Source organism: Schistocerca nitens, chromosome 3 (genome assembly GCF_023898315.1).
Source record: "Schistocerca nitens isolate TAMUIC-IGC-003100 chromosome 3, iqSchNite1.1, whole genome shotgun sequence".
Classification (NCBI taxonomy): Eukaryota; Metazoa; Arthropoda; class Insecta; order Orthoptera; family Acrididae; genus Schistocerca; species Schistocerca nitens.
The window spans coordinates 201628618-201645391 of NC_064616.1; the positions used below are offsets into that span (position 1 = coordinate 201628618).

Genomic DNA, 16774 nt, shown 5'->3' on the forward strand with positions numbered 1-16774 from the left:
TGTTGTTGTTGTTGTTGTTGTTGGTGGTGGTGGTGGTGGTGGTGGTGGTGATGGTGATGATGATGATCTTCTTCAGTCTGAGGGCTGCGTTGGTACAGCTCTTCACACTACTACGAACCTTGCTTACTGTATATTTTGGTATCCCTTTACAATTTTTTATCCTCCACGCATTGGTGATACCTTGATGTCTCAGAATGTGTACTATCAACCAATCCCTTATTTTAATCAAATTGGGTCACAAATTCCTTTTTCCCCCAATTCTGTTCAGTACCTTCTCATTGGTTATATGATATACCCATTTAATCTTAGACATTATTCTGTAGCACTACATCTCAATAGCTTTTATTGTCTTCTCATTTGAACTGTTTACTGTCCCTGTTTCACTTCCATACGAGGCTACACTACAGACGAATACCTTCAGAAAATACTTCCTAACATTTAAAGCTATACTCACTGTTGTTAAATTTCTTCTTCAGAAATATTTTTGTTGCCATTGCTGTTATCTGTTTCCATCCTCTCTGCTTCAGTCATTATCAGTTAGTTTAGTGCCCAAATAGCAAAACTCTTCTACTACTTTTAGTGTCTCATTTCCTAATCTAATTTCCTTACCATCACCCGATTTAATTCTACTGCATTCCATTACCCTTGTTTTGCTTTTGTTGATGTTCATCTTATATCCTCCTTTCAAGAGACTTTCCATTCCATTCAATGCTCTTCCAAGTCCTTCCCTGTCTGAGAGAATTACAAGTCATTGACAAATCTCAACGATTTTATTTCTTATCCCTGAACTTCAATTCCTTCTCCAAATTTTTTTTAGCTGCTTGCTCAATGTACAGATTGGCAGCTGCTGCAAGTTGGTGTGCTGGAAGAGCTTCCGAAGGTCATGTACCTGTGGTACCAGTCCTCTAGTACTGTCCCCTCCTTGTGGATCCTGTCTGCTCTGCAGGAAGTATGGAATCTGTCATTCTATGTCCAACTGACTGACAGGCATCTCAATAGTAGATCTAGGCATCCGGTACTGGGTAGACATGCCCGGGGGGACTCAGGGTGTTACACTGAGTCACCTAACCAACAAGTTTGAAGTACCGTGTCTCACTGGAATGGAAACTGAGCTAGTAGGACTCACTTCACCTGTTCTGGAGGAACTTGCTTTGTCCCATGTCATGGGGAGGCAAACACAAAAGGTTTGGGTCTATTAATCATTGGCAGTTCAGACTTATGGCAAATAATGGTACATATTACAAAAATGGCAGCAAGGGACAGGAAGGATCACCAGGTACACTCAGTGTGGATGCCTTGGGGCCTCATTCAACATGTTGAAGAGGCTAATCTGGCAGCCATAGTGCGACCTGGATGCAACCAACTGCAGATTTTGGCACATGTTGGAACAAGTAACCCTCCGAGGTCATATTTGGATCATTCCAGCAACTGGCAGAGAAGGTTGAGAAGACCAGCCTTGCACATGGACTTTCAATGAAGCTCACAATTTGCAGCATTATTCCCAGAACTCATCATGGTCCCCTGGTGCTGAGTCAGAGGAAGGACTGAACCAGAGACTTCAAGGGTTCTGTGGCAAGCAAGGCTGTGACCCCATAGGGTTAGTTGTGCACTACAAATCAAAGGCTGCTACCTAGGCAGCTGATCATATGTGGGGTGCACACAAGGGTTTTTTGGATTAGGCAACTTTTCATCCAGTCCAGATAATGACAACTGTAGAAGACCCAGAAGTGTAAGTGTAAGGTGCAAAACAATGCCCCCTACAGGCGAGAGTATTAAAGGCAAGAGTATTAAAATCCGAGTAGTTAACTGCCAAAGAATTTGCATCTAAGTGCCAGCATGTGAAGTGCTCCTGAAACACAGTGATGCACACACAATACTAGGTACAGAAACCTAGTTGAAACTTGAAATTGATAGTAGTGAAATTTTTGGGGAAAATTTAAGTATTTATGAAAAGGATAGGCTAATGGGAAATGGAGGTGGTGTATTTGTCACAGTAGACAAAAAAGTCAAACCCACCGAGATTGAAATTGAATATGCATGTGAGATTGTTTGGGCAAGACTCAGTATCAGGGTTGAGCATAAAATGGTAGTTGGATCCTTCTATCACCCACCAGACTCACCTTCTGATGTAACTGAAAGATTTAGAGAGAACTTCAGTTCACTTGTATGTTACTTCCTCAATCATTCTGATGACTTCAATCACCCAACAGTCAATTGGGAAAATTATAGTTTTGTTAGTGGCAGGCATGGAAAGACATCGTATTAAACATTACTAAATTGCCTTCTCTGAAATCTACCTAGAACAGATAGTTCAGAACCCCACTCCTGGCAGAAATGAGTTAAACCTAATGGCAACAAAATAGACCTGACCTCTTTGAGTGTCCACATAAAAACTGGTATCAGTGCCCATGACACGGTCGTGGGAACAATGATTATCAAAGTACAAATGGCAACTAAAACAAGTACGAAGATATATATGGTCAGTAAAATAGACGAAAAAAGTGATAATGTTGATCTCAATTAGGAACTTGAAATTTTCAGCACAGGACAGGAGCATGTAGAGGAACTACAGCTCCAGTTTAAAAGCTTTGTTGACCATTCACTGAATAGATGTGTACCTAGTAAAACAGTTTATAATTGGAGGGCCCTCCATGGTATACAATCACTGTAAAAAGCTTCTAAATAAACATACACTACTACATAATAGGACTAAAGCAAAGCATAGGGCTATAGATAAAGAGCTGCTAAGTGAAACGCATTTGGCTATCAAGAGAGCAATGCAGGAAGCCTTCAGTGACTACTATAGCAGAGAAATGTCAAATGATCTTTCAAAAAACCCATGGAAATCCTGGTTGTAACTTATTGCCCAGTCACTCGTGAGTGAGACAGGAACTGAAGTTGAGGGTAGCAAAGCAAAAGTTGAAATGCTTAACTGTGTTTTCAAATGTTCTTTTACTAAGGAAACCAAGGAGAATTGCTCCAGTTTAATCCTTGTACCTCAGCAAAGGTGAGTGAAATAAGTGTTAGTAGTGTTGAGAAATAGCTGGAATCATTAAAATTGAACAAAGCTCCAGGCCCAGTGGAATCCCTATCAGATTCTACAGTTACCCCATCTTCCAACCATAATCTATTGTAGCTCCCTCGAATAAAAAACAATGCCCAGGAGTTGGAAGAAAGCACAGATCACACTGGTGTGCAATAAGAATAGTGGAAGTGATCAACAGAATTGTCATCCATTATCTTTGACATTGATTTGTTGTAGAATGTTAGAACATATTCAGAGCTCAGACATATTGAGGTATCTCGAGCAGAATGACCTCCCCCTTGCCAACCAGCATGGATTCCAAAGACATTGGTCACACGGATCCCAACCCGCACCTTTCTCACATGACATTCTGAAAGCTTTGGAACAAGGCAATCAGGTAGATGCAGTGTTTCTTGACTTCTGAAAAGTGTTTTACTCAGTACTATATACATGCTTATTTTCAAAATTATAACCATATGGGCCATCAAGCGAAATTTGTGACTGATTGAGAATTTTTTGGTAGGGAAGATATAGCCTTGATGGAGAGTCATTGCCAGAGGTAGAAGTAATTTTGGGTGTGCCCCAGTGAAGTGTGTTGGGATCCTTGCTGTTCATGTTGTATATATTAATAACCGTGTGGCAAATATTAATAGTAACTTCAGATGTTTTGCAGATAATGCAATTATCTGTAGTGAAGTGCTTTCCGAAAGAAGCTGCATAAATATTCAGTCAGAACTTGATAAGATTTCAAAGTGAGGCAAAGATTGGAAACTTGCATCATATGTTCAGAAATGTAAAATTGTGCACTACAAAAAATGGAAAAATGTAGTACCCTTTGACTGTAATATCAATGAGTCTCTGTTGGAATCAGCCAACTCCTGCAAATATCTGGGCATAACACTTTGTGGAATATGAAATAGAATGATCACATAGGCTCTTTGTAGGTAAAGCAGATGGTAGACTTTGGTTTATTGGTATAATACTGGGAAAATGCAGTCAGTCTGCAAAGGAGATTGCTTACAAATCACTGGTGGCTCAAGTGTGTGGGACCAGTACCAAATAGTACTGACAGCGGATACTGAATGTACACAGCAAAGGGCAGCATGAATGGTCACAGGTTTGTTTGGCCCATGGGGGATGTACCCTCTGCCATGCACCACTACATAGTGGTTTGTAGAGTATAGATGTTGATGTAGACTGAATAACATCAGGGATAGGCTACAACCTTGTCTCACTTCATTGTCAACCACTGCTTCCCTTTCACTCTACTTGACTCTTATAACTGCCTGAAATCTTTTACTCCGTGAATTGTACACCTGCTGCCTTCAGGACTTCAAAGAGTGCATTACAGTTCACACTGACAAAATCTTTCTCCAAATCTACAAAAGCATGAATGTAGTTTGTCTTTTCATAAAGCTTGTAAGATAAGTTGTAGGGTCAGTATTGATTCATGTGTTCCTGCATTTCTCCGGAATCCAAACTGATCTTCCCGGAAGTCAGTTTCTGTGAGTTTCTCCATTCTTTTGTAAATAATTCTTGTTACTATTTTGAAACCGGTTTAATAAGTCATCAAACCAGTAGTTCAATAATATTCACACCTGTCTGCACCCGCTTTAGTTTAATTGGAATTATTACAATCTCCTTGAATTCTGAGGGTATTTTGCCTGTCTCATTCATATTGTATACCAGGTGGAATAGGTTTGTAGAGCACTTGCCCGCGAAAGGCAAAGGTCCCGAGTTCGAGTCTCGGTCCGGCACACAGTTTTAATCTGCCAGGAAGTTTCATATCAACGCACGCTCCACTGTAGAGTGAAAATTTCACTCTAGTTTTGTTATAGCTGGCTCTTCCAAAGCTATTAGTTGTTCTGAAGGAATGTTGTCTATTCCATGGGCCATGTTTATACTTAGGTCTTTCAGAGCTTTGTCAAATTCTTCCCGCAGTGTCATATCTACTATCTCATCTTCATCTGTGTCCTCTACTCTTTGTATAATATTGCTGTTAAGTAAATGTCTCTTGTATAGACCTTTTATATACTTCTTCCATCTTCAAGTTGTCCCTTCTTTCCCTTCTTCACTTAGTACTACCATATTTACCTAAGTATAAGACGATCCTGAGTATAAGATACCCCCCTTCTCCCTTTTTTAAGAGGTTGCTTCAGAAAAAATTGTTTTTAACACATTCTGATTAATCAAAATTACAAACTTTTTTACGGACATGAAATATTTGCCAAAAAGTTCACACCATACATCTTCTAAACTGATGCCATTTATTGATTTTCTACATTTTTATAATACTAGGAGAAATAAAATAAACAAAAAGAAATTGTTTGTATCATTATAATCTTCATTGGGAATGATTTTCCTTCCTGTTTCAACTGAATGTCACCATCTTGTTCTAAAGCTGATAAAAAGCTGTTAATGTGTTTACCCGTTGTTTTAACACTTGAGCGGCAACTGAATTTCTCATTTGCAATCCACTTAGTAAATCATTACAGTCTCTCATAACCAGGAATGTTACCTTTGGTTAAAAAGTGGCATTAATATTTGTATACAGTATCCATACATGTATGAGAACATTTATTGCAAACCTGTTCACACACAACAAAATTTTACATGATGATTGAATTTAACAGAGCAATAGCAATCGTCTGTTGTAGTAGATATTTAGTAGTTTCTCGTGTATCTCTGGCACTTGTGCTGCGTGAGTCAGTGTCACATGTGATTGTTCGAGCGACGTCGATACTGTACCAAGTGCTTCAGTGTATCAGGAAATCTCGAGCCTATTGGAATGCGAGTGTAATTTGCTGAGCCCTGCCGTTCCAGATTATTCAAAGTAAATCTGCATGTGAATCCAATAGCCAAAGCTTCATCTCTAAATGTAAGACAGCCCTATAAATCTAAGACTGTCCTTATATACTCTACTAAACAATGTAAAACTGTTGACCTCAGCAACAATAGTTTAATCTGCGAATATAAGACTACCCTGTATTTTTCTAATGACATGTTTGGGAAAAAAACCTAATCTTATAAACAGATAATTATGGTAGTTTTCCATCTGAGCTCTTGATATTCATACAGCTGCTTTTCTTTTCTCCAAACATTTCTTTAATTTTCCTATAGGTGGCATCTTTATCCCATAGTTATATGTACTTCTGTATCCTTACATGGATCTTATAGCCATTCCTGCTTAGCCGATTTGCAGTTTCTGTCAGTCTCATTTTTTAGACATCTGTATTCCCTTTCAACTGCTTCATTTGCTGCATGTTTATATTTTCTCCTTTCATCAATTAAATTCAGTGTCTTCTATGGTATCCAAGGGTTTCTACTAAGCCTTCATTCTTTGCTGCCTTCACCATTTCATCTCTCAAAGCTACTACCCATTTGTCATCTACTGTATCTGTTCTCCTGTTTAAGTCAATTGTTGTTCCCTCTGAAACACTCAACAACCTCTGGTTCTTTCAACTTATCCAGCACCCATCTCCCACCTTTTGCAATTTTTTCAGTTTTAATCTACAATTCATAACCAATATATTGTGGTCAGAGTCCACATCTGCCCCAGGAAGTGTCTTATAGTTTGAAACATGGTTCTGAAAGCACTTGTCTTACAATTATATAAGTAAACCTTCTAGTGTCTCCAGGTTGTGTCCATATATACATCATTCTTTCGTGATACTTAAACTAAGTGTTCGCGATGATTAAATTATGCTCTGTGGAAAATTCTGCCGGACAGTGTCCTCTTTCATTCCTTTTCTTAAATCCATATTCACCTGATATTTTTCCTTCTCTTCCTTTACCTACTATCAAATTCGAGACCCCCATCACAATTTTCATCTCCCTTAAATAATCTTAATAATTTATTTTATCTCATTATACATTTTTTCAATCTCTTCATTACCAGTGGAGCTAGTTGGCATATAAACTTGTGCTACTCTGCTGGTTGTTGGCTTCATGTCTATCTTGGCTATGATAATGCGTTCACTGTGCTATACTGGGTGAAATAATGATAGAGCAGGAATAGGTGCAATAATGAATAAGAAAAATGGCCATATAGTAAAGGATTATTTGTGTCAAACAGAAAATATACTTTGATGATCAGCCAAAATGGGTGTGCAGTAGGCACTGTAATTACACATACCAGTGAAGTTAAAGATAGATATGATAATATTGGTGAACTGCTAAAGTATGTCAAGGGGGATGAGAACTGGATAGGAGAACAAGTGAAATAGTCTTCAAAGAGGTGTGTAAATGCAGCTGGAAAAGTACTGAAATTGGATCAATAGCAGATGAGATACTAGAATTAATAAAGAAACAAAAAAAAGTAAAATAGTTGAAAGTGAATAACAGCTATACAGGGTGTTAAAACTATCCAGTATTACAGGGGATGATAGTATGCATCAAAGCAAAACAAAAATGTCTAATGACCAAAGGTCCTACAAAGCATATGTTATGACATACAGTATGTGATCAAAAGTATCCGGACACCCCCAAAAACATATGTTTTTCATATTAGGTGCATTCGCTGTCACCTACTGCCAGATACTCCGTATCAGTGACATCAGTTGTCATTAGACATCGTGAGAGAGCAGAATGGGGCGCAATGCGGAACTCAGACTTCGAACGTGGTCAGGTGATTAGGTGTCACTTGTGTCATACGACTGTACGTGAGATTTCCACATTCCTAAACATCCCTAGGTCCACTGTTTCCATTGTAATAGTGAAGTGGAAACGTGAAGGGACACACACAGCACAAAAGCGTACAGGCCAACCTCGTCTGTTGACTGACTGAGACTGCTGACAGTTGAAGAGGGTCGTAATGTGTAGTAGGCAGACATCTATCCAGACTATCACACAGGAATTCCAAACTGCATCAGGATTCATTGCAAATACTGTGACAGTTAGGTGGGAGGTGAGAAAACTTGGATTTCATGGCCGAGCAGCTGCTCATAAGCAACACATCATGTCGGTAAATGCCAAATGGCGAGTTGCATGGTGTAAAGGAGCATAAACATTGGATCATTGAACAGTGGAAAAATGTTGTGTGGAGTGACAAATCATGGTATGCAATGCGGCGATCTGCTGGCAGGGTGTGAGTGTGGTGAATGCCCGGTGAACGTCATCTGCTAGCGTGTGTAGTGCCAACAGTAAAATTCGGAGGTGGTGTTGTGGTGTGGTCATGTTTTTCATGGAGGGGGCATGCACCCCTTGTAGTTTTGCATGGCACTATCACAGCACAGTCCTCCATTGATGTGTTAAGCACCTTCTCACTTCCCACTGTCAATTTGGGGATGGTGATTGGATCTTTCAACAAGATCGAGTACCTGTTCATAATGCACGACCTGTGGCGGAGTGGTTACATGACAATAACATCCCTGTAATGGACAGGCCTGCACAGGTGTCTGACCTGAATCCTATAGAACACCTTTGGGATGTTTTGGAATGCTGACTTCATGCCAGGCCTCACTGACCAACATCGATACCCCTCCTCAGTGCAGCACTCAATGAAGAATTGGCTGTCATTCCCCAAGAAACCTTCTAGCACCTGATTGAACGTATGCCTGCGAGAGTGGAAGCTGTCATCAAGGCTAAGGGTGGGCCAACACCATATTGAATTCCACCATTACCGATGGAGAGCACCACGAACTTTTCAGCCAAGTGTCTGGATACTTTTAATCACATAGTGTATGAACACATTGTTCATAGGAGGTGCTCTTGTGATGTCATCCGTGGCAATGCATTATTTGTCCTAATACGAATGACTACCTGATAATTAAAGTCAGTTACAACCCCTGGCATGGAATGCTGCAAGGTAGGAAGGCCCCACAAACATGAGGTGGCAGATATGAGCACCATTGTTGCATTGGCGCACCATTTCATACCAAGGTCAACAGCGTGCTGGCATAATGCCGTCCAGTATTGATGTAAACGTTAGTTTTCTCTGTTCTCTGCAGTGAGTTGTCCCTTTTATGTTGTGTCATTGCCCTGTAGTCTTGTTACATCTGTTTACATTCGCATACATTTCTCTTAACTTGAGGTGCAAACTGTGATGTTTTGCCCATTTGCATGTTTGTGGTGCAGTACAACATGTTTCCTCTCTTGCAGATACTGTGACAAAACCTAGCAATGGGGGCCTTTCATTCCACAAGGAAAATGGCAGACATAATTTACTGCTATTGTTTAGCAGATGGAGTTAATCTGAGAGCCCATAACCTGTGCACTGAACGATTTCCAGCACTGAGTACTATCTGTTAAGCTCTTCAGCCGATTGTTACAGCATCTTGGGGAAACAGGTTCCGTAGCACCCAACAAAGTAGACGGTTGAAGGCCTCATGAGGTTTGCACACCTGAAATGTAGGAGCATGTTCAAGGTGCAGTGGAGATGTTCTTGGTGATAGATTACTAGGGCCATACGTGCTACCACAAAGATTAACTAGCGCTCATTATCACTGCTTTCTGAAGAATGTGCTGCCTTTCTTACTGGAACATGTGCCATGTCAGGACAGGCTACAGATGTGGTTCATGAATGATGGTGCACCAGCACATTTCCTCTGCATTGTGCATCAGCAAGTGACAAAGACATTTGAAAACTGGTGGATTGCCCAGGGAGGTCCCATACCTTGGCCTGCTCATTCCCCAGACCTAAATCCTCTAGACTTGTGGTAATGGGGACACGTGAAGCAATTGGTCTATGCCACTGCAGTAAATGATGTGCAGACCGTACACAGTTGTTGCTTCCATGCATCTTGGCACATTCAGAACCAACCAGAGCAATTTCAAAGAGTGCATGAGCCCTTACATAGAAGGGTAGAGGCTTGTGTTGAGATGAATGGTCATCAAGTTGAGCACATCCTCTGAACAAGTGCTCATACATCAGAATGTATGCTTTATAGGATCCATGGTTATAAGATATTTTTCTTGTTTTGGTGCGTACAATCATCCCCTGAAATAATGGATATTCCTTTTTTTTTTTTTTTTTTTTTAACACACTGTGCAGGTCACTCGGTGATGAAATTATCAAGAAATGTAGAAAAGGTAAAGAAAATTGATGGATAAAAGATATCATGAAATAGATACAAAATTGAAACGAAATTCTGCACACATATGGTGTGGTATTAACAAACAGTCAATTTAGAGACCACAGAATAAGGAGCTAAGGAGCACAGTCGTTAGAGATTAAAATGTGGTGTGGCAATTGAAGTAGAAATAAGATGCAAAGTTGGAAAAACTACTTTGAGAAATCATGAAGTAAACCAGGAGAAATTAGACCAATTGAAAATAAGGACATAGTGCTAGAAGATGAGGTGGCAGATACAATACTCTTTTCTGAACTTCAGTAGCTTTCCATCAACTCGGAAGAAACAATTGCCCAGCTATTATTGAAATACCAGTGGCACACTACCTGGAATCAGGCCAAGGGGTGGAGCAACAACTTTTATAGCTCACAAATGAAATTTGGATAACTAGAGATGTTCTATCAGATTTTGAAAAGAATATAATTGTTGCACTTCTGAAGAAAGCAAGAGCAGATAGATATTACTGCACATCAGTGTGCTGTCACATGCATAAAAAATACTAACAAATATACATATCAAAGAATAGGCTGGAAAATTAAGGTGTATTAAGAAAGGACCATTTTAGCCTTAGGGAAATAAAGGGCATTCAAGAAGGCACTTTAGCACTGTGAGTAATGATAGAGGGCAGATTTAGGAAAAACAAGGATACATTGGAATAAAATGTTTTTCTCTCCAAAGCAGTGTGGTATCAACTACAGAGATAGAAGGGTAATAACTTCTCTTTACACAAAGCAGACAGGAGTTATTAGCATTGATAGAATGATACAAGAAGGCTAAATCAGCAAATGTGTAAGGCAGAATGGCTCTATTTCACTACAGGTATTCAGTTTGGGTTCAAGGGAAATGTAGGAATTCCTGAGGCAATACTGACCTTATGACATATCTTATAAGGTAGACTGAGAAGGCTAAACCTACGTGTATAGCTTGCATTTGTGGTTTAGAGAAAGCATTTGATGAGTAAATTCATTGAAATTATGAAGATGGCAGTGGTATATAAAGGACTTCAAAGGTTACGTGCAACTTATACAAAAACCAGATTGCATTTGTATAGTTAATAAAATGTACCTGTAACCTAGAAGTTACAATAATGGACAGCCACTGACTTAATGTCTATTAATAATTCATTTATATGATTTGAAAAACATGAAGGTGAAGTAGTAGTTGAGAAGAGAGAAGAGAATTAAAACTTTGAGATTTGCCATTGACAAGGTTGAAAACTGATGTATTGGAAGAGCAGTTGAATGGACTGGATAGTGTATTGGAAAGTGATTATAAGATTAATATCATCAAAATTAAAATAAGGATAGTGGAATGTAGTCAGATCAAATCCTGTGATACTGAGGGAATTAGATTAGGAACTGAGATACTAAAAGTAGTGGTCAAATATTGCTACTTTTGCAACAAAATAACTGATGTCTGAACTAGAGGGAATATAAAAGTGTAGACAGACAACAGCAAAGAAAGTGTTTCTGAAATAGAAAAATATTGTAACGTACAGTGCAAATTAAAGTGTTGGGAAACTTTTTGTGAAGAAATGTGTTTGGAATCTAGCCTTGTACAGAAACAAAACTCAGATGCTCAACATTACAGACGAGAAGAGAAGGTGTTGAAATGTGCTGCTACAGGAGAATGCTGAAGAATAAATGAATATATTGGATAACTAATGAAGATTAGTGAATCAAACCAGGGAGGAAAGAAATTTATTGTACAAACTGACTAAGCCAGCCGGAGTGGCTGAGCAGTTCTAGGCGCTACAGTCTGGAACCGCGCGACCGATACAGTCGCAGGTTTGAATCCTGCCTCCAGCACGGATGTGTGTGATGTCCTTAGGTTCGTTAGGTTTCAGTAGTTCTAAGTTCTAGGGGACTGATGACCTCAGTAGCTAAATCTCATAGTGCTCAGAGCCATTTGAGCCAAACTGACTAAAAGTAATGGTTGGTGTGATAGGACACATTGTGAGGCATCAAGAATTTGTCAGTTCAGTAATAGATAGAAGTGTAGTAGAAATGGCAGGGGAGACGAAGGCCTGACTACAGTAAGCAGCAAAGAAGTCTTTGGACTGCCAGTCACCAAAAGTGAACAGGAACTGAGTTGGGTGCTTAGTGGAATCAAATGTGTGCCAGCTCATAGCAATTACATGCATATAAACAAAAAGGGAACTATTGTATTGGTGTGCACAGCAGGTGGACATGCTGAATGACTGAATGTTTAACTGGGGCAAGGGTCCATTAAAGAGATGAACAAATTTTGCTATCTCAGAAGAAGAACAGATAAAGAGGGAAGTTGCTAGAGGGACATATTAGAAAGGATTGTGTGAAGCAATAAAGCTTTTTATAAAATGAATCACCTACTGAGACCCAAAAATATTAACCCCAAGACTAAAAAGAGATTTGTGAAAATCTATTTTTTGAACATTGTTTTAACTGCATCTTTGTCACTGAATTTAAGTCAGTTACTGTTAATGTGATTATCACAATATGAGCTAGTGGTATGCTCTTGAATGTCTCTGTGAAAAGAACTGAACAATTTGCTTTTAGAAACATAACTGTTTCTTATATGTGCCATGAAGGTATTGTAGTTAATTGTTATTCTCTGAAATTCTTTCTACAAAATTGTCAGTACACCCAATAGATTTTTTTTATGGCATTACCTGTGTACGTAAGTGAACATTTACTCTAGTTGATATACAGAATAATACATAAGTGAGACCTTAATATTTTTTTAGCATTGTCTGTAGCTAAACTTGAAGCTTTACGTACTGGTCATATCGGGTCATTGAGTACCGACCGGCCACCATGTCATCCTCTGGCATTGGCACTGTTCAGATCCATTACGGAGGGGCCTGTAGTCAACGCACCGCCCTCCCATCCGCTGTTGGCTTCCCAGACCTCAGAGCCACTACTTTTCATTCGAGTAGCTCCTCAGTTGTCATCGTGAGGCTGAGTGCACCCCCTTCCAGCCTTCTCACTGATGAAGAATCCCTGACTGTACCCAGGAATCGTACCTGCGTGCTCCACGTAGCAGTCTGATGTACTGATCACTGAGCTATGGAGGCGATTTAGCAGTATCTCACCTAAAAAGATACTTCTCAACCTGGTAGTATTAAGGGCATATAAAATCACTGATGCCACCACCTTGAAACAAGAATTATGTTGACAAACTGCCTATTGGCTTCTGTCTCGGGTTCTTCGGCCGACGTTCATCTAATGATTTTTCTGACGTTTCGCCAGCACGAGTGGCTGGCATTGTCAAAGCTTCACCCTCCATTGCCAGTGGTGAACGTCGGCCGAAGAACCCGAGACAGAAGCCAATAGGCAGTTTGTCAACAAGTGGCCACGAAAGCCTTAACAATTTTGTAAGAATTATGTTACCTAAAGAATACATTGGCAACAAATGGTTGTGACATAAATCCAATGAACAGAGCTCTGAAGTGGAAGAAAGTAGTAGGCATGAAGGGGAAAGAGAAGAGATTACTGTGACAATTGGTTTTTCATCCTCCGATGTAAAGGTCTGAATACAATTTTTCCAGTAATTATAAAAGAAGAAATGTTTTTAAGACCTACTGAAACCACTACCAATACTTGGAGTTTATGATATTAGCTGCAAGTGTAATCAAATGTATGTAGGGGAGAAATGTTGTGCAGTTAAACAAAACTTGGAAGGTGAAGAATGACATGTGTACCTCAAGCAACCCAGCAAGTCAGCCACAGTTAAACATAGTGAAAACCGTGATCAGAATATAGACCTTGATAATGTTCACATTTCAGCATAAGCACCATGTGAGTGAAAACAAAAAGTCAGAAAAGAAGTCAAGATTGCAAAGCACCCAAACAGCTTTAATGGTGATGACGGTCTTAGGCTTCTGGCAACATGGCTTCTTGCCCTTAGTACTATGCTGGTGTTTCTGGCATTTGCTAACATAAATTCAAACAAGGTACCACCCACATCCCACCCTCCAGTAATAATACATCAGTTAATCCTTCCACCAAACATGGCAAAGCCATTCAGTGACCTTTCCTAAACATTTATGGTTATAAACATACAAAATACAGTGTGTAACTTGGCGAAACTTTGACAGTGTGCCACAGTGTGGAGCCAGTTCCTAGAAGAAGGCTTCAACAAGGAGGCTGAAATGTCAAATTAGAAGATTCTAGAATGGTGACATGGTATGATTACTCAAGAACTTTAAACAGAGTCAAGAGTGGGCATGAAATCCTACATTATAATCAGAAAGAATACATTCTCCAACAAAAAATGATGCTGTCTTTGTGGCCAATCTGGACACTGTTCAGTAACACATTAAAGACAAGACAAATGGTGGGAATACAAATTATTTAGTTTCCAAATAGAACACAAAATAGTGCAAATAAAAAGTATAGAGAATGACAGAGCCAAGTTACATCCTAGTAAGTACACATAAAGTTACAAAACTAAAGTCCACCGAGTCCAAATAGCAAGTGACAGTCAGTGTAACAGGTTGTAATCAGTTTGAACACAATGCAGATAGAGACTTACAGAAGGCTGTATGGGCTGTACTCTGCCTTATAAACACTACTAACATATCGACTCCCTCTACTACATCAATGGTGGTACCAGTGTCATTCATGAGACACTCTCTGGATCATACATCTCCCTATGGGCACAAGAAGGGGTCCACTTGAATTGTGAATGACCAACTACAAATGCTATCCAGATTTTGGTTTTGTGCAGTATCATTCAGACAATGTAGGCAAATACCAAAGCATATTTTTTGACCAAGGGATGTGTGATTTATTCCCTGCTATAAGTGTTAGAACTTTTCTGAATGATTGTGTACTTGTGTTTACACTAGTTCCCATCAAGAACTCGTTTAGCCTTTTCAAATGTTTTGCAAAAAATGACAAGGTTTATTTTTACACTAGTACTTGAATTAGCGAGATCTTTTCCTAGTGGATGCACAAGTGATAATTGTTTCTATTTCGATGAGAATGTGACTTATTAATAAGGCACTCGATACTGATCAACCCATCAAATTTCTTCCTCTGGCAGGTTGTGTAGTTTGCTTTGTAGCTGGTGTTTGTTCATCCATGAGAAACCACAACAGGGCAACAACAAACGTACATTTGCCAGTATACAGAATATTGTGTGTGTAATCGGTAATGGTGTACATACTATTATCTTTCTTTTTAGAGAGCAATGAAGAGCTGTTTCATCGTTATAACTTTGCCACTTGCGGTAATGACCATCTGGTGAAACTTTGGGAGCTACTTGTGGGAAAGAAAGAAAAACACCACACCAAAACTCCTCTACAGCTTAAATGTGTTCTGTCAATGGAGGGGCACTCTTCAGCTGTTACATGTGTCAGGTTTTCACCCAGTGGCTCATATATTGCATCTGCAGGAATTGACAAGATATGTTGTATCTGGGATGTAAGTGATGGATTTCCTTGCCATAATTAAAACTCACATTATAAAATTAGAACTTTAATAAATATAATAATCAGCACTCTTTGAATTTAGTCTTAATCTGTAACTTGTGAAGGTATCTGGTAGAATTTTCGTTTTCTTTTGAGCTTTTATGTTAATTTTAATCTTCTGTATAATACCATCTCCACATGAAATCTGAGCTGTAGTGTTGTTGCCAAACTGTGCACAGCAGTTGCATTACAGTGAGAGTTAAAATTTTTCTTTCTGTCCATTTTTATTTCCATATTTGTCTTATGCTGTCGTAATTTTTTTATTTTCTTATAAATACGCACATTTTACAGAATGTATGTATCAACTCCATTTCATTACTCTTTCACAGAGTTGTAGAATACAACTGCTAGATGACTCTGTGAAATGAGTGTTGCATATGATACATAAACCTAACAGCAAGCAGTATCTTGCAACATGTCATGTTAATACAAAATTACAAATAATATTAAAACACACATCAGTTTATTTAAAATAAACTAAGCCATGTGCAAATGAAAAAAAAAAAGGTTGATATTTTTGATAGAATAAGCAGTGTGAAAAGGAATGGAAGTAAAAATGTGGAATAATTAAATTTCAGCAAGAAAATAGAGTGAAACTGCTATTGTGTCAATGCAGTTATGTATGCTTCACTGTTGCATCACTGTTGTTGTGCAAGTCTCATTGCAGACGAGGATTCTCTGCATTCACTTGTTCCTAACCACACTGAAATGAAAAAATTGTGCTGTCCATTTATTTAGTTCACGTAAGACAGAGCATCAGATATTATATGACAACTTTGTTGATCAATATGCCTATCTAGTATACAGCTGTCATGGGTAAATAAGTGAAATTTATTTTAATGCAGAGTTTTTTTTACAATTTTTAAAATTTGAAAACGTCCATGAACATCAAAACAACATTCTGTGCAAGTTTGATGAAACTGCATTTATGGCATTCAGTGGAGTGTACTTGCATGCATCTTCACCAAATGCGAATACACAATTAACCGTAGTCCAACATACGAAATATTTTTTTGTATACTCACACATTCTAACCCAGTCAGAAGTGGCTATTGACCGAAGTACAGGTTAATATTCATTCAAATCTTTGCTTCAAGAACCCCATATACTCCATTCATTCCAGTCATACAAAGGACTGATTTTTTGCTGTACTTTTGAGAGGCACTTATTTGAATTTATGGTCAACTGCTTCCTAGCACGATATGGTACATTGTTGTATGTTTA

The 16774-nt window shown here is 38.9% G+C and overlaps 1 protein-coding gene across 2 annotated transcripts in view; it reads left to right on the forward strand.

Moving 5' to 3' along the window:
- The window catches only part of LOC126248147 (WD repeat, SAM and U-box domain-containing protein 1-like), a 195236-nt gene that overhangs the window by 27219 nt on the left and 151243 nt on the right, over nucleotides 1-16774 (forward strand). For both annotated transcript variants that reach the window (XM_049948883.1, XM_049948882.1), the window contains exon 6: nucleotides 15265-15503. In XM_049948883.1, the coding sequence (XP_049804840.1) occupies nucleotides 15265-15503 (239 nt within the window). The remainder of the gene's footprint in view (nucleotides 1-15264; nucleotides 15504-16774) is intronic.